The sequence below is a fragment of the Osmerus eperlanus genome, chromosome 13 (genome assembly GCF_963692335.1).
Source record: "Osmerus eperlanus chromosome 13, fOsmEpe2.1, whole genome shotgun sequence".
Classification (NCBI taxonomy): domain Eukaryota; kingdom Metazoa; phylum Chordata; class Actinopteri; order Osmeriformes; family Osmeridae; genus Osmerus; species Osmerus eperlanus.
Window position 1 is genome coordinate 12,896,599 of NC_085030.1, and position 18,913 is coordinate 12,915,511.

General features: G+C 46.8%; 1 protein-coding gene across 1 annotated transcript; it reads left to right on the forward strand.

Annotated features, from left to right (window-relative positions):
• The first annotated feature begins 5,821 nt into the window (after window positions 1–5,821).
• Window positions 5,822–18,823, forward strand: si:ch211-159i8.4 (matrix-remodeling-associated protein 5). The gene is made up of 9 exons (XM_062476401.1): window positions 5,822–6,095; window positions 7,823–7,911; window positions 8,045–8,307; window positions 9,771–9,900; window positions 10,119–10,357; window positions 10,581–10,732; window positions 11,078–14,629; window positions 14,998–15,949; window positions 16,388–18,823. Exons 3-9 carry the CDS (start codon window positions 8,075–8,077, stop codon window positions 18,291–18,293), a joined length of 7,164 nt encoding a protein of 2,387 aa, XP_062332385.1. The 5' UTR covers window positions 5,822–6,095; window positions 7,823–7,911; window positions 8,045–8,074; the 3' UTR covers window positions 18,294–18,823.
• Window positions 18,824–18,913: the final 90 nt, after the last annotated feature.

Consider the following 18,913-nt stretch of genomic DNA (forward strand, 5'->3'; position numbering starts at 1 on the left):
TCAATATGTTTACAGTAGGTATTGAACCCCAATAGTGTTTCATACAGCATTGAAGACAGAGGGATAGGCATCTTAATCTGGGTATGCCATGATACAATGGAAATGGGATACAGTAACCATATTCTCACATTTATATATATATTAAAAAAAAGGTTATATTAAGTGTAAGACAATATACCACAAGAAGCTGAGGTTGAGTTTATAGGAAGGTCAGGACTTCACACAATCAAATCTAGTACAGCTACTGTACAAAGAGAAGCCCGGCCAGTCCCTGGGGCTGTGAAACACACACTCTGGAACCAAGATATCAGCATCCTAGAGATATACCGATTCAACAACATTCTGTAGCTCTCCTCTTTTCCTTCTGTGCAGTGTAATAGGCACAGTATTGGCTTTCGATCTTGGCAAAGGTGTGGATGAACAGCAAGGCATGCTATCTATCCTCTTACCTCCTCATATCAAGCTCGCTCCATGGAACCCCACGGCTGTCCAGTCATTCCCACATCGATACACATGTGCAAGAATGCATCCAAGCATCGGGCCAGACGTCTTTCCACCCAGAAGCCTCGTCTGGTATTAATTATTGATCCAGAGTGGAGTGCATCAGGCCCCCTGCTGTTGATTGATTTACTGAGATTCCCCACTGTTGCTTGAAAGGAAGACTCTCTCTGGGGAGAACACTGATATGATGGATACACCATCGTTGCTCTGCTTTATGTTCACAGTAATCCAGTCCTGTTCTAGTGCATTATCCATTGTTTTCATTTTTACATGCAATGTATTGCCATACTAAAACTGATGGGAAAGATAAGTTGCAGTTTATCTCCCTTCTCAAGTCCTCTTTGTCTACCGCTCTCTCTCTTTCTCTGTCTGCACTCCTAAACAGAGAAAGAGAGATAAAAAATAGAGGAAGGAATAGATGGCAGGGAACCTGCAGGCCCTGAGGCTCTCCTGGAAAGCCGTCCTCTACGAGCTCTGTGAGTCTGTGAAGACCAGCTGGGCCAGACAGCGGCCTCTCAGCAGGTGAGAGCTATTATAGACAGACACTACCAAATCTCTTTACAGCCCTGCCCTGCCTGTTTGTCTGCTTCCCTGCCTTCCTGCCTTCCTGACTGTCTGCCTGTCTGCCGGCCTGCACGCCCGCCCGCCCGCCTGCCTGCCTTCATCTGGGGGTGATGAAGGAACGGGCTACGGGGAAACACCTGCTAGCGTGACCTCTCCCAGTCCTCTGGCAGGGCATTGGCACTCCGTACAGGGAAATGAAAGACATCCGAGGCTCTTTTCCCTGACACGTACTGTCGGCATGAAAATACATCCACACACCGTGTACTCACAAAACATGTCTGGCCTTTTAGAGAGCTCATGTATGTGGTTGTTTTCTGTTGGTGTTGTTGTTGTTGTTAATTGTGGTGTTTGAGTATTTAAGGACAAAAGGATGTACTGTACTGTATGTGCTGAGAAGAGACATCTGCAGTCCTTCTTGCCTTGTTCCAACTCAATAAAAGTATAGGAGTCTAAATCACGACAGAGGGTGTCAGGGCTGTGCCGATGATGGATTGTTCCTTTCCTATAAAGCTAGTCCGCGTCAGAAAACTTGGCTGACTGACTGCCGGCACACATGGACCTGAACACTGGCACGCACACACATGCACACCGGCAAAATCACATACCCATACATATACACTGAAAACAAGTAATACTGCACAAGTAAAAGCAATACACATGCAATAATACAATGATATACTATGCAATAATATCATATCATGTAATAATACAAGCTTGACAGAGGCTGAGCAGCCTTGGACAGTATATCTCCTGTTCCCATCTCTTCTCCAGATCCCCCCAGCTGCCCAGGCTTATCCTCCCAGGGATGACTAACCATCTCTGGGCTTGGCCCTGCTCCACAGCTGGGCTGGGCTGTGGGAGGCGGTGGGGGAGCCTAAGCCCTGGGAGGGGAGGGAGGTGCCGACAGACACGCAGACTGACAGACAGAGAGAAAGGAATCTAGAAAGAGACTTAGTTGAGACATACCTGGAGTCCTTCAGTTCTAGTGTTCAGTGTACTCTACGTGTATTTGCATAGTGTATGTGTCCTTTTACTCCTTAAACTCTGTTTAGGGAGAAATGTCTTTCTTGACTCAACAAAGGAAAAGAAAATAAAGAAACTTAAGACGGGACAGTAATACAAATTAACCTTCTCTGAAGAGGCAGATATCTGACAAAGAGCCATGCCACTGGATCCGAAAGATTGGTCAAGGACACTGCTGAAGGGAACAATCACAGAGATTATCCTTCAGCCAGACTGGTAAATGCCCCCAAATTTTAAACAAGGATAAATAACCTATCCGAGTTAAGCAGCTTACCAAAGAATGAGCTCTTTCTGACTCTTTCTGAAAGATGACAAGACCAAAATACAGAGTGTAAGACAATAACAATCCCATGTTTCGAACTATTCACTTCTCTTCCAATGATCTTGGCTTACTTCTAGTGAGTAGAGCGTGAGAAGAGATGTCTCCCAGACAGGAAGGAAGGGGAAACGAAGGCATGTTGGTAGAAAAGTCATTTAGATCCCAGTCAGGCAGTGGACTCATCATGATTCTGGACACTGTGATTTTAAGTGCAATTTGCTAAATCTGTTAAGTGTGTGATTGGTTAAACCTGGATAAGTGTGTGATTGGTTAAACTCTTACAATGTAAGGGAGGCTGTCCAATCATCCTGACCCTAATTTGTTCATTATACACTCCACTCTTCTTAGCAGGGGATGGGGGAGCTTTCAAGGCTAAGAGAGTGGGTTGCTATACATCACTCTGCTACATTCCACTAATCCCAGTGTTTCCCCTAGGTTTACAGCTTTGGAGGGGGGGGGGGGGTGGACCATGTGGAGACAAAAATGACATGCCGTCGTGTAAATTAGATAAATAACATAAGACCATTTAGTTTGTTTAATAAAAGAGAAAGCTATAGACCTGTTTTATATGAAAGGTATCCTTAAATGACTTATTTTGTGATCGGGCGCTATATATATATATATTATTATTTATTTAACTTGACCTTCCAGGGGGTGTGGGGGGTGCCGTTGGGGGGGCGGGGCGCCCCCTTAATATAATGGTAGGGGAAACACTGAATCCCTAATGGACTGTGGGCTCTGGTGAACTAACGGAGCAGGACTCACAATCACAAGCAACTAGCAAGCACCGGAATGTTCATCGTTTGAAATGTGGAATTTGTGTTCAACAGTTCAACAGACATTGAGGAACACTGCATCTCACATGTCCAACCTTAAGGGAAGGTAGTGTGCGCTTGAGCAGTGAAACTGCAGATTTCTTTTCTTGTGACCTTTCTAATGCTTTACAATGGTCTATCCAAGTCCTTTTGAGTGTAGGTGAAAAATGATACAAGCCCACACTTTGGAGAAGGGGTGGAGCATTTGTTTCTATTGTATACTGTAGGATAGATAAAACTCCTGTTTTCACCCTACGAAGCGGAACACAAGGTCTAATCCATATTGTCTCGGCTGGAAAGCGAAACAGTAGAACAGGGGCGCATCTTAGGGCTTGTTGTATAAAAGTGTTTGTGTGTGTGTGCGTGCGTGTCTGTGTGTGAGTGTGTGTGTGCATGCACCCGTGCGTGTATGTGTCTGGTGCGTGCAGCATCAGATCTGTTCTTGAGTACTGGTGCTGAAAGCATGGCTTGGTCTTCCACTGACAGGAGCCCCAGCATGGTGGGATAATGAGCTGCGAGACAGAGAGATGCCTTGTCCCTGGAGCACGGAGGAGAAAGAGAGAGGGTGAAAGAGGAAGAGAAGCCAGATCCGTCTCCAGACTATGAAGATGAGAGACTTGGGGAGGGAGAGAAACAGACAGAGAGTGTTCTCTGGAGAGAGCCATGAAAAGTGACGAGGGAGTGCGCAGGAGGGGTGGCGGCGTGTGGAAGAGAGAGAAAGGCAGTGAGCGTAAAAAAAAGAAGAAGAAAAAAAGATAGAATTAAGACAGAGAGAGGGACAGTGAGCAATGCTCTGGATGTAGAGAATCCTAACTTCTGAGCCCATCTCCGGCCTTTTCACCACCTAGCCACCTGGGAGATAACACACAAATGACATATTTCTACACATCTCCAGTATCTGGGGCAGCACATTGCAGATCCCTTGTTAGCAGCCTAGCACAAGCATTCTCCTATTTCTCTCAGTCATCCATGTAGATAGAGCAATAACAAATTAGAATTGGATGGAACCAAGCCCAGAAAAGAGGAGAAGATGGAGAGATCCTTACACACATTCTTCATGTTCTGAGCACTTCTCAATGGGCAACGTTTGCAGACTGGTGTCTAGACCGGTTCTTTCAATCATCCGACTTTAGCTAGTCTCTCAAATATTACGTCTTTCAACTGAAACTGTGACCGAAACTCAGTAAATTGTCAATTACTGTAAGACCAAAGGCCAAAGACCTGCAGGAAGCAATTCGAAGCATAACATTTGTGTCATTGTGAACTTTTAATGCTCAAAATTGCCAAAAATAAATTAAAATGGAATACAATTACAAATTGACGAGTTAGATGGCTTTAAACCTCCCTGGCTTGTTCAGGCGTAGCTAAACTTATTTACTTTCTTCCACAGTTTGAATACCTCCTAGCATCCCCTTTGTGGCTGCATCTCACTTCAAGCTACTCGTCGAGTCAAGCAGCAGCCCAGGGATATCTCGTCGACAGAGAAGTTCGAGAAATTGGCTATTTAGCTATTTATTCACTTTTCAAGGTTCCTCAAGGTCTGTCTGTGGCAGTGTCTTATTATCTTAGCCTGAGGCATCGTCAGCCCTGCACTGAAACATAGAAATCTGTTTTAGAGGTAGAGACAGCCAAATTAATTTGCCAGATGCAGCTGAGACATGGCCAGAATGATGAGTGGACAAATCTTATACTCTGCCCCCCCCCCCCCCAACCCCCACCACCGTCACACACACAAACACACACATACAAACACACACACACAAACACACACACACAAACACACACATACAAATACTCAAAAGGCGCATGTACACATAGATTTCACTTCACACTCCAATACTGCAGACACCAGAGGAGAGACAGAACAACAGTGAAGAAATGGGGTCAATGACGAAAAACTTGACATTACTAACAAGCGGCTGGTAATTGGTCTGAGGGAGGGGCAAAGGGTGGGAAGGATAGAAAATACGTGTGACTTAGGGTTGTGTGTGCCAGTGGGGTGTTTCTATTACTCAGGAATTTCCCAGGTCCAGGTCTCGGAGGACTGATGACAGAAGACATCAGAGATGAACAGACTATTTAACAGACGAGTTACACTGCAACTTCTGAATTGTACACCAAAAACTCTCAAAGAAATTGTGTTCTGTCTTACTTGTTATCGAACGTTCATTTGATACATGATGATGATACATGATTTGATAACACCGCATGTTAGTTTTGAGAATGATAAATGGAAGGTCAGAAAGTCACCAAGACAAAAGTCAAGAAAGAAAGAAAGAAAGAAAGAAAGAAAGAGATGAAAAGCTACCGAGCAAAAGCGGGAAACTGAAAGAGATACACCCAAAGAGGGAGGAGAAGGAGGAGGAGGTATGAGGTGTTTATGCAGAAGACAGCGAGAGGTAGAGAGAGAGAGAATGAAGGGGGTTGAGAAGGGCCAGTAAGCAGCATTCCTCTCCTGTACAGTGGGGTTCTCAGGGAGGGAGAGAGAGAGAGAGAGAGAGAGAGAGAGAGAGAGAGAGAGAGAGAGAGAGAGAGAGAGAGAGAGAGAGAGAGAGAGAGAGAGAGAGGAGAAGAGAAGCGAGAAGAGTGGAGAAAGGCAAAAAGGAGAGAAGTTGATCTGTAATCCAGATGTTGGGAATGCTGGGAGGGATAAGTGGACCAAAGATTGAGTCCCACCTAGCTTACACACAAATACATTCACACACTCCTCTCTTCCCTTACTCCTTACAGAGACTGACAAGCTGTATTGCAGAGGGAAACAACAGAGACACTTCGACACTCACTGGATTATTTCACTGCTTGTTCATTTCAAATTATTTGGACTTGTCAAATTCTGAATATTGACAGCTGTCATTTCTTGGAGTAATTTTCAGGTAGGTCTCTCAAGGCAAGATGGTGAATGTGGTTATACTAAAAAGTTCTCGTTGTAGTCATTGCAAAATGTTTCTTCCTAAAGTTACATTTTTTTAATTTAATATTTAAATACCCATCGTATTGTTAAATTGTTGAAATGATTGAGTCTGATATTTAGCAATTTGAAAATATACAATGTCAATCGTTTTTTGGCACAGTAAGAAAAAATCCATAATTTGTGTGCATAAAATCATTCCTATTTTACTGTTGTTTGTTATGAAGTGATTGATATGTGCTTGGGATGTCCATAAACATTAATCATTACAGTGGAAACAGATCTTGTCCACGTGACAAAAAAGACCACTTACATTTTACAGCCAGTCACGTGAAATTTACGATTTCTCTCAAACCGAACATCCTAAACACTAACTTCAAAGTCCAGAATGGCTTCAATTTAATCCAAATGAACGTAAAAGATGTATTGACCGTGCCCTGCCCAGCGCATTTCACATGGGAAAAATATGTCTGTCTTCTTATAGGACTCGGACGCCTACAGAACATCTGATTTTGGTATGAGTGAGATCCCCTCTACTGTATGTAGGTCGTTCACGGAGTTTTGACAGTTCCTGATGATTTGTAGCTCATGGAAAGCCCCTCTCATGAGGTCTGACATGAATACATGTTAAACCAATCAAGAAGGAGAGGGACGGCTTCTTTACCAGACTACACTCACCTGTTTTGAACCCTTCAGAGTCCAACGAGAAGTCACTGAGTACACTTTGGTTCGTAACATACCACACTTGTACACATATTTAGAGTATTCTAGTTCACTCACACAAGCACGTACAAAACAGCTATTTCGCAAAGGCAATCAACATTTAAATAAGCTTCCTGTTGGAGCATGACCTGATCTCAGGTGTGTAGTAGAGATAAAGATGAAAGTACACAAAAACAAAACCATCTGAAAGATCACTTGAGGTGTAGAACTTAGGGATCCTAGTGAACACAACTGTATGTTCTGAGAACACCCAAAGTACATGATGCAATGTACTTATACAAACAGCCCCTAAACATACCCAGACCCAATGGGGAACTAATTGTTTACATACCATCTACTTGCATTGTGTCAAAGCCCATGTGGGCTCTAAGGGGGCCAGTTTAGGGGCTGGTAGCACAGGCTGGCGATGCTGCTGGGTTTCCTGCACTCAGAGCTAGGGTCTAATTCAACAAGCAGCTGGAGGGAGCAGGAGAAGGTAGTGTGTGTGTGTGTGTGTGTGTGTGTGTGTGTGTGTGTGTGTGTGTGTGTGTGTGTGTGTGTGTGTGTGTGTGTGTGTGCGCGACAGGAAGAGAGGAAGTGAACAGGCTTATTTTGGCCCCGGCCTAGGTCATTATCCCTGGTCATTATCATACTAACGACAGACTGATAATTCATGGTATCCTGGTTGCTTTCCCTCTAAACAGACACAGGCACACACACACATGCATCTATTAACCTTTTACCATCAAGATCAAATATTTTGTTCAGGCTAAGGTCACAAATACCTCAAAGCATTATGCTATGAGTCAGTTGGGAGACTTGTAAAAGTCAGCAAAAAGTGTTTCAATGTTTTTTGGGAGCTGAGGTTTTTGTCTTAAAATCCCAAATTTCATCATTATGAGTTTCCAAAAGTATCATAACACAAGCATTTTACAACAAGCCAACCCACTGAGCTGGCAAAAATGCTTACTTGTTTTATTTGCCCTGCAGGTGAATATTCTGGCACTGGAGAGGTTCTGAAGTTGTCATCAGTTTTACTCTCCGAAGATCTATTTTTTCAAGGATAATTGAGCTCTTCAGTATGTACTAGCACAGACTTGTGCATGAATTTATTGCTGTGCATTTTGTTAAATGCTAATACCGGTATATACCTGCAGTAATTGTATTCTACGAATTTGACGTGTGTGTATGTGTGTGTACGTGTGTTTGCAGGTAGTGGTGATGGCGTGAGGAAGGCCCATCATGGCTGTTGAGGGTGTCCTGGTTTCCAAGCTTAGGGCAGCCTGGCTCCTACTGCTCCTCTCCCCCCTCTCCCTGCTCTCCTCCTTGGTCTCCACCCAGGCCCAGGCCCAGGCCCTGCCCTCCTGCCCCAAGAGGTGCAGCTGCCCCGGCCAAAAGGAGGTCCATTGCACCTTCCGCCACCTCACCTCCCCACCACGCAACTTGCCGAAGGACACCGAGAGAGTGAACTTGGGGTATGGGAACAATTAACAAATGAATGAATGTGCAGTGCTGGAATCTTTACTAGTGCCTCAAAAGTGTGAGACTTCTGAAATTGAGTCTGTGCGGCATAGGTAGGAGAATATTGTCTCCAACAAGGTTACTTAATACATAGTAAGTAAGTAAGTACATTTTATTTATAAAGCACACTCTCAACACAGCAAGGCTGACCGAGGTGCCGAACAGAAGCACACAAATAATAATAAAAATACATTTAAAAAACACTATAAAATACATAGTAAAAACAAAATACAAAACAGTCAACAACAGCAAAACAAGTAACATCACAACTCAAGTTGTGGGAAATGCCAGAACATATAAGTGGGTCTTAAGCCTGGATTTAAAAACAGACAATGAATGAGCCTGCTTAATAGACAGGGGAAGCTGATTCCACAGCCTAGGACCAGCAACTGCAAAGGCCCTACATGTGGTGAGATGTGGTGTGGGTGACTGTACAGTACCCATGTGACTGAACAAAACTGGACCTAGAATCTCTATGTCAGTTGGTCTGAAGTCCAGTCAGACATCATCAGACGCAGATCTCATCCGCTTTTTTCAAAGTCTTAGTTAAGATATCACATGTAGGTTATCTGGTTACTTGGGGTAACAGGAGGATAACATGGGTTTGGCACTGAGGTAGAGGATTTATGAAGTTATTCAGCTCTCTTAAGCTCACTAATAACAACCTACTTGAATCAGCTGAAGAATGTTCTTGTACTAAAGCTAAACAATACATGACCTTGAAAAGGTTCATGCGGTATATGAAGTTGGATTAGTGCCGATATTATAAAAATAAATGATGTGCAATAGAGGTTGATGTAGACTGTAGTGTGCTTTAAGCTGCCAAACTGTTTACACATGGGAGCTTCTGCTGTTGGAATGGGTCACACTAGTGAGGTCTATTATAAATACCTTGAGCCCACAGAATGGATTACATTATATTTTCAATGTCTAGGGAATTTGTATTCTTTGGGCTCACGACTTGGTTTCTATTTTATAAAGCTTTTACTCATGGGATAGGAATAGCTTAGAGGTAGAGCATTTGACTGGAGATCAAAAATTGCAGGTTCAAATTCCCATCTGTAAGTTGCTTTGGATGAAAGCATAAAAAATACATTTTATGATGGGATTTTGAAAGAAATATCATTCTGGTTAACATGGTTAAAATAGAAAAGCTATAATCCAACTTTATGGAACACCATCTGGTGATAGCTGTATGTTAAAGCAGATAAAAGTGTATTTTGAGAACACTAATTAAGTGAAGTTGATGGCAAAATTATCTTTGGGGTTTTGCACATAAAAAAAAAAAACATGGAGGGTGTTTGAGACCATTCGAAACTTGATGTGACTAGTTTCAACTTGTTTAAACATGTTTTTCTTGTGTTGTTGTTTACACCTCGTTACTCATTGCTGCTAACGGTGTGTTTCCTGTGTGTAGCTATAACAGCTTGCAGGCGGTGGAGGGGTCAGAGTTCACACACCTTCGCCTGCTGGAGATGCTCATGCTCCATGGCAACGACATCACGACTGTGTCGCAAGGAGCATTTTACAGTCTTCGGTCGTTACAGGTCAGACCTCTTTTGACCTTGGCTGTTTGTCATTACAAGAAAACAAAACAACATAAAGTGCTGTTTCTATTTTGTGCCAAGAATGCAAGAGAACACATTTTTACCACAGTTATTCAGTTTAATATGTTCAGTCTCTCACAGACTTTGCTGATATACTGTAACTCTGTCAATATTAAAAGTTATTTTATTTTTCTAAAGTATTTCTTTCACCCACATAGATTCTGAAACTAAGCTACAACAAGCTGAAGACAGTCACCCCAGGCATGCTTGAGGGCCTGGTCAGCCTGGTTCGTCTTCACCTGGACCACAACATCATCAACTTCATCGAACCCTACTCCTTCACCGGCCTCACCTCCCTGAAGCTACTTCAGCTGGAGGGCAACCAGTTGGCGGACCTCCACCCTCACACCTTTGTGACGCTCTCAATACTGGGCACCTTCTGGGGTTCTGGTCTGCGGTAGGTAGCCATGAATTTGGAATAGCAGTACAAGGGTTGCTGGTCCATATCCAATACACAATTACATTTTTTTGTAAAAACCCTTTCTACTGAGTTTCTGTGAGTTCCACCAACCAACAGAGCATAACGCATAACTTTAAAAAGAGACCAAATTGAAATTGTAAACTGTGAGAATGTACCAATCTTTCAACACATTTTCCCTGTGAAATGTTTGCTTGTCTAGACACCTCCACCTGTCAGACAATCATCTGCAGTATCTCCAGGCTGCAGTGCTGCAGCCTCTGACCAGGCTGGAGATGCTCACCCTGCATGGAAACCCCTGGACATGTGACTGCCAGCTGCACTGGCTTCTAGAGTGGAACTCCAAACATGAGGGTGAGGATGGATTCATCATAATACCCTCCATTCATTTACAAGAGTGCTCGGGTCTGTTTAGTAAGGTCTGCAACAGCATAAGTGAATAATTAATCATTGTATTTTCACTAAACATGTATAATTAGGACCACGTGAAGGGGCTCTTTGCATGTTCTCTGTTTATAATGTGTCACCATGTTTATGGTTGTCTCCTCAACAGAAATGAAGAAAATGTCATCACAAGCTCGAATAATTACCTTTTTTTTATGTACATGACATTAAACTTCCCCTGATCCTAATCACACAAATAATTAGAAAAACTCTTCTCAGAAATATACTGTTTCTGTTTCCATCTCTTTCTCCTAGGTGTTATCAAGTGTAAAAAGGAACGTGAGTCGGGCTCCAACGAGATATGTGCTGCCTGCTTCTCTCCTCAGCCCCTCAACGGCACCCAGATCCTGGGTTTGACCACCGAGAAGCTCCCCTGCCTGCGGCCTTCCATCGAGTCCCCCCTCAAGCAGTGGGACAGTCCTGGGTGGAACGAGGATGACTCAGAGCCTGACCTTCCCTACACCCGCGACCTGGAACAACCCCTGGGCGCCCTGACCATCGTCCTGTCTGACAGCCACGGCAACACGGCCCACGTCCAGTGCGACGTCCAGCGTCCCAGCGAGAGCAGCTCGTTGTCGTGGGAACCCCTCCGCTCGCCCGGGGAGGTGTCTGTCAACGTGACGCTCGTGAGCGTTCTCGAGTGTGAGATCGACAGGGACGCCTTGCAGAACTTGTGGAGGCTGGTGGCCTACTACTACGAGAGCCCTGCCATTCTAGAACGAGGCCCGCAAAGGGAAGACACCAACCAAACCACATTTAAGTACTCTCAGGCAGTAAACGAGGACTCGCCCTACTTCACTGACTTGAAGGGGCATCTCATGGCCAAACCTACCTGGCTCCTTCAGCCTAGAGTCACTCTCCAGCTTAACAGACGACAGACCACGACTAAGAAACTAGTGCTAGACTTCACTACTGTCATCTTCAAACATGTCGGAGGTCGAGGACAACAGGAAGAGGAAGATGGTGTAGACGACATCACTTCCTCCTGGGCACTGATACAGCGAGGGCGGGAAGGGCGGATCCAGACCATCCTGGAGGGGTCAGAGGTCAATCTGGAGTGTGACATAATTAGCTCTGCGTCGTCACCGACTGTGCAATGGATGCTACCCGACCTCTCAATCCTGGAGGCATCCAACGCAGTCATGGCCGTGTCGGAGAGAGGAGGGCTTGTGATCGGCAACGCCAGCGTGTCGGACGCCGGTTTGTACCACTGTCTGGTGCGCTCTCAGGTGGGGGTGGATGTAGTGCCCGTCAGGCTGACCGTCAAGGAGCGCCTTCTCAGCCCCAACGCTCTCAACGGGAAGAAGATGACCGTGAAGAGCGGAGAGTCCCTCTCCCTGCCCTGCTCCGTGACCTCCACCCTGCCCAGCCTCACCAACTGGTACCTGCCCAACCACCACCCCTTGCTGCCCTCCCAGCAGGCTGGGAAGGTGTCAGTGACCCTCAACGGCACCCTCCTGATCGGAAAGGTGGGTCACGAAGACGCGGGGGAATACAGCTGCGTGGCCTCGAACCTGTATGGGGTGGACATGCTCTCTCACCTGTTGGTTGTCGTGGAGGACAGAGAGGAGGAAAAGACAGGTGCTGTGGACACAGAGAGAGGAAAAGTCCTCCTGTTGGTAGAAGAGGAGGAGGAGGATAGAGAGGGGTCAGGGTTCCAGGAAATCATACGCCATTACACCACGCAGTCTCCCAAAAGGTTAGGCGGCGGACAGCAGAGGAATGCCGGAGGCGGTCTACGTCCTGGAATGAAAGGGAAAAGAGTAAAGGATAGTAAGAGGAAACCAAATAAATCTGTGAAGGAGCTAGACCCAAACCGCTGGGCTGAGATCCTTGCTAAAGCTAATGCCAAAGCTCCAACTGCACAGTCGACAGCCCCACCACTGACTGTGCCCTCGACCAAAACAACAACTAAGATGACAACTGAAACCACTGTTACTACTCCTACAACTACTGCTGCTCCTACAACTACTGCTGCTCCTACAACTACTGCTGCTACTACAACTACTGCTGCTACTACAACTAGCCCTCCACCAGAAACAACTCCTGAAAAGAATCCTATGGAAACAGTTGATACAACAAGTAAACCTCCTACTAAAAGTAAAAGTAAAGTAGTAACTGTCACTCAAACTCCACATCTACCAATCACACGGACAAAGGACAAGCATGTGGGAGAGGGGAGAGTGGGCCCAAAAATGCCTCCTGGCTGGACGAACAGACGCAGGCCCCCTTACAGACGTGGGAGACCACCACTGAGACCGGTCCATCCTTTAAAACCCTCAACAAACAAGCCCCAGAGGATCCTCCCGCTACCTTCAACTGTAACCACAGCGACAACGACAACAGAGGCAACATCAAAGGAGGACGACCAGAATCCAGATGAATCAGACCATTCCAAAAGAGTGGACAGTAATAAAAAGCCTGTATCAACTTTATCAATTGACAATGATAAAGAGGAGGGTAACGATGACAGCAAACCCCACGGTGCAATTGGTAAACCCGATATCATTCACGTAAAATCTACAGTGGGTAAGGAAAGTGTCATATCTACTAGGCAACATGTTTCCAGACCAAACATTATCCCCACACCAGAACCTCATATCAGACCAGAACCAACCACCAAGGTGTACATAGTCGAACAAGGCCGAGATAGCTCCATTGAGGAGGAGGTTGTCAAACAGATGGGCAACAAAAAGCAAACAATACCACAGTTAGCCACAACAACGCCATCCCCTACTCTCAATTATGAAATGAACTTCAAGCCCCCACCTTCATATCATGCTGTTACAATGGCAACATCTGTCTTGAGAAACCTTGATGTGTCAGACAGCAAAACAGCGCAGAACCCAGAGACGTATTCGATAAACAAACATGAGTCCCACTCTCCATCAAGACACAAGGAGGATGACACACCTCCGAAGACGTCAATAACGCATGATAATCCTTCCAGGCAAGATATACAGAGACAATACCACACCAACAGAGACAGAAAAAAAGAGGTGGAAGAGAACTTTAAACCGATTACAGAGAGTCCTGGGTACCCCAAGGCCCTTCCAGTCCACCCCTGGATGCACCAGCACAACCAGAGGAGGGGCCAGACACTGCCGTCTCCACGCTCCCCCTATCACACACCACAAAAGCCATCCTTTCACTACCCTGGGGGGTCACGGGTTCAGGAGGGCCCGCTTCCTGTCGGCACACACCGACCCCGGCCCATCCCCCATCTGTGGGGTCAGGGGTCATGGGTGACCAATCGACCAGAAATCACCGCTGAGACCGTCAAGCCCACGGCTTTTATCTCTGGTTCCTCGGGTCCCCACGTCGCACCACACGGCCCCCTGACCCCCCAGACCCCCCTCATCAGTCAAACCCGAGACCTTCTCCTGCTCTCAAAGCTCAGGAACAGATACAGGCAAGCTCAGCTCGACCGCATCGCCCAACTGGGAAAGCGAGTCACACCCAGGCCCAGGGTGGTCCACCCTACCCCTCGTCCCAAGCTGCCAGTTATAACAACCCCCACCCACCTCTCCTGGCTTGTCCCTGCCACCACATCTCCCCCCCTCCCCAGGCTGCACCCTACGGCCAGCATCCTGCACGGCAGCCACTGGAACCACGGCCGCTGGAGCCCTCCTCAGAAGCAGGGAAGCGTGCTGCCGTTCCCAGGCCTGATGGGGAACGGGGGGAAACCCCGGATCACCACGGTGAACACCGTCAGTGTGTCTGCTCTGGCCGAAAGCGACGTGTTCCTGTCCTGCGAGGTGTCTGGTGACCCTGCTCCAGCCCTATCCTGGACCAAGGTCTCCACAGGTACAGCAAACACTAGCATTGAAGACAAGCATATACTTTAATACTACTATTAAACATGACTCTTTGTAATTCTTAGTAAATCTTAGTAATTGCATCCCCCTTCACCCAAGTAAGAACAGAGGCATTTTGAGAACATAGAGGCCTTATTATTTTGAATATTGTGCACACAGCTAAAGGACATTAGCCACAGTACCCCTCTTAGTTTCCAGTCATGCATGACTGTTACCCCCACGTGGACGATATTTCCTTGGGACTTGGGAAACCCTAGACAAGGCCTCTTTACGACATTCACATTTATGACATGGAACTAAATCATCGTTTCTCTTCTCTCTTTTTTTTCTCTTTCCTCCCTTCTCTGTCATCAACAGGTGCTACCATCCCAGCAAACACCAAACACGGACCTAGGTTTGAGGTCCTCAAGAATGGGACTTTTGTCATTAAAACTGTCCAGCTCCAGGACAGGGGCCAGTACCTCTGCACAGCACAGAACAGATTTGGGTCAGACCGGATGGTTGTCACTTTGGCTGTATTGACCCAACCTCCCAGGATCCTCACCCCACCCTTCACAGAGGTGTCTGTCTACCTGGGAAAGTCAATAAGTCTCGACTGCCTCGCCTCAGGAAAACCCCCCGCTCAGATCTCTTGGATCCTTCCCGATAGGACATTCGTGCGAGATGTGGGTATAAATATGAACCGGATGGGGGCTTTGCTCCTCCCTAATGGAACCCTAAGGATCCAATCAGCTGAATTTTCCAATAAAGGTGACTACAAGTGCATTGCCAGCAACGCTGCGGGAGCAGACACAGTAACCTATCACGTCCACGTAGCTGCCCTTCCCCCCACCATCACAGAGGGGGGGGCCGAGAGCATTACCATACAGCCGGGGAAGAGTGTGTTTGTGCATTGCTCTGCAAAAGGAGAGCCCATGCCTGCATTGAAATGGACTGTTGCCACTGGGGTGCACGTTAAGCCTTCCCAGTTTCTCGGCCGCCGGCTCTTTGTCTTCCCCAATGGAACGCTTTACATCCGGAACATCTTGCCGGTCGATGCCGGGAAGTACGAGTGTTCCGCAACCAATGCTGTGGGTGTAGCTAGGAGAACTTTAAATCTGGAGGTGAGGCAGGACCAGCCCGACCTGAGGAAGCCGCCCCTCTCTCCTTCCCCCTCACTATGGCACGTGGTCTCACGCCCCACCCAGCAGCACAAGGTCACGGCCATGTACGGGTCCACTGTCTACCTCCACTGCCCTGAGTCCACGGGCTCTCCCAGAGGCACAGTTTGGCAACTGCCATCGAAAACAATATTGGAACATCGTTACAGGTACAGAATACGAATTTCGGTTTTTAATTTGTTATTCAGATGAGGTATGTTGCTGATACCGATTTGAAAGAATGTGGTTATCAGACAGCCAATTTTGCATATTAATGCTCAACTATGCATGTCAGGGTCAAAAACATATCATTATCTGCCCTTCAGAAATATAACTGGAGTTTCTGTCCAGTAAATCAAACAAATGTATCCTACAATGACTTTGGGTTACACAAAAAATCTATGTAGCAACATAACTATTCATAGTCATATTCCAAACTAATATATGCACATCAATGGGATGACAGCTTCTCAGAAACCAACATGCTGTACATAATTCATTTTGTTTTTAATCATGTCATAAATAAATAAACCTTGCACAAATATGAACATAACTAACAAATGGTTGAGTGTACCTTCAACACGTCTCTCCTTCTGTTCTCCCTCTAGTCCTGAGAGACCAATGAAGGCTTTTCCCAACGGAACCCTCCGGATCCTGCAGCTGACAGAGCTGGACGGCGGCAGCTACCTGTGCATGTTCCAGCGGCCCAACGGAGACGACATGGAGCTCTTCCAGGTGGAGGTGCTCATGACTCCGCCAAGGATCGAGCACCTGGGCGCTGCCCAGAAGAGAGTCACCTACGGGGAGAACTTCCAGGTCGACTGCGTGGCCTCCGGCCTCCCCGACCCAGAGGTGACCTGGAGCCTGCCAGACGGAACCATGATCAACAATGCCCTCCAGTCAGACGACAGTGGCGCGCGCACACGCCGCTACGTCATCTTCGGCAACGGGACGCTGCTGCTTCAGCAGATGGGGAAACAGGATGAAGGGGACTACACCTGCTATGCAAAGAACAAGCTGGGAGAGGACGAGAGAAAGGTTAGCGTCAAGGTCGGTCCAGAGGCCCCAAGGATCACCAGGGCCCAGTCTTCACTCACCGCTAGACTGGGAGAGTCTGCCTCTCTGGCCTGCCCAGCAACTGGGGAGCCTCCTCCGAGCATCGTATGGCTCGCCCCCAACAATGAAGTCATATCCACTTACACCAGCACGTACCTGATACTGTCTGACGGGACTCTGGTGATTAAAAAGGTGACCACGGCCGACCAAGGGAAATACACGTGCGTGGCACGGAATTCGGTCGGAGAAGATGTGAAGAACGTGAAGCTGGAGGTAGAGGCAAGATCACCCCATATCAACGAACAAGGTGGGAGGAGCAGTGTGAAACTTCTGGCTGTTTCTTACCAGACGACCCTACTGGACTGTAAAGCCACTGGCAAACCAGAGCCACATCTCACATGGACCACACCCTATGGCCTTTCCCTGCCCACCCCTTACATGGGTGGACGCTTCCAGGTTCACAAAAACGGCAGTCTGGAGTTGAGAGGGCTGAGAAAGAGTGATGAAGGGCGTTACATCTGTCTAGCCAAGAACCAATTCGGCGAGGCGAGCCTGTCTGTGGACCTGGAGGTGGCATCGTTAGCCGAGAAGCCGAGCTTCCCAATGCCCAACATTGAGATCTTGCCCATCAAACAAGACGGAGGTGCTGTCGTGCTGGAGTGCCCGGCCCGCGGTAAACCAAACCCAGAGTTTGTTTGGATCCTACCCAATGGCACAGCCATGTCGCCTGGTGCCCAATTCCAACGTTTCACCCATTACCCGGGAAACGGGACTCTGCGTATCTCCCGGCCAGTGGCAACCGACAAAGGGGTCTACCGTTGCCTGGCTAAAAACGTGGCTGGACTTGCCGAGAAGCGTTATGCCTTAGAGGCAGGGAGGAAGCCAATCATCCGTGGCACAACAGGGGGTATGAAGATTACTTACGGCCACAGCCTGAACCTGCCTTGCACTGTGGATGCCTGGCCGCAGGCCGCCATTACATGGACCCTCCCGAATGGCTTGGTGCTTGACAAGACCCAGTCGATTGGAAGAGTGATGTTTCTGGCCAATGGTACGCTCCTGCTCAGAGAGATTGCCACCTTTGACAGAGGGACCTATGTCTGCAAAGCCACAAACACATTTGGCTCCTCCACATTGTCTTACCCTGTCGCAGTGATGGTGTATCCCCCACGAATAACTAGTGCACCTGCTTCCATCACTAGAGTGAAGAGGGGAACGCCAGTGACTTTGAGCTGTGTGGCAGCGGGCATACCCAAACCCGATATTACCTGGACTCTGCCTGGGCGTACCACCCTGGTGCCCAACAACCGTTTTACTGCCCAGGGAGGCATCCACATGGCGGAGGACGGGAGCCTGGTCCTCCAGGATCCAGGACTTATGAACTCAGGGATTTACAAATGCAACGCTAAAAATGCGCTGGGAACTGACTTCAAAGCCACGTATGTGCAAGTGATCTGAGTTAGTGGTATTAAACAGTGAACAATACCTTTAAGCAATCTCCAAGAATTATATCTCAATGTAATTCGAATTCTGGAGAGCAATGTGGGTCCACATTGCTCTGCATAACCATGACATTCATGTCCATGTTAGAGGCAGTAAAGATTTTGACACAAATATCACAGAAGGTGTGAAAAGAAACTTTGGCTATGATTATTCACAAACATATCAACTCTCTGAACCCACATAAAGTGGTTCCAATGAACGTTTAGTGTGCCTTTAGATATCTTATTGTCTTTTTATTTATAAAGTTTGTAAATAAATAACTATATACTGTTTTAAACTTTATGGAGCCGGTTTCCTTAACACTTATTATGCCTAGTACGCTCCCTTTTCAGTGGAGACTGAATTGACAATGGACAGTAGACTTGGTTTTCTCAGAGTCTGAGTATAACCATACATCTGTATGTGTTTTTTACATTTAGTCTGCTCATCTTACAGGTGCTTAGTGTCCCTTCACATTAGTCACACAATAAATGTGAATCCTTTCTGTGTGTGTACGCTGTCTGTAAACTGTGCAGATCTCAGTCTGGGGCATGCTTTGGGGTTTGATGCTGACCACTCAGAACAAACAGGCCTTT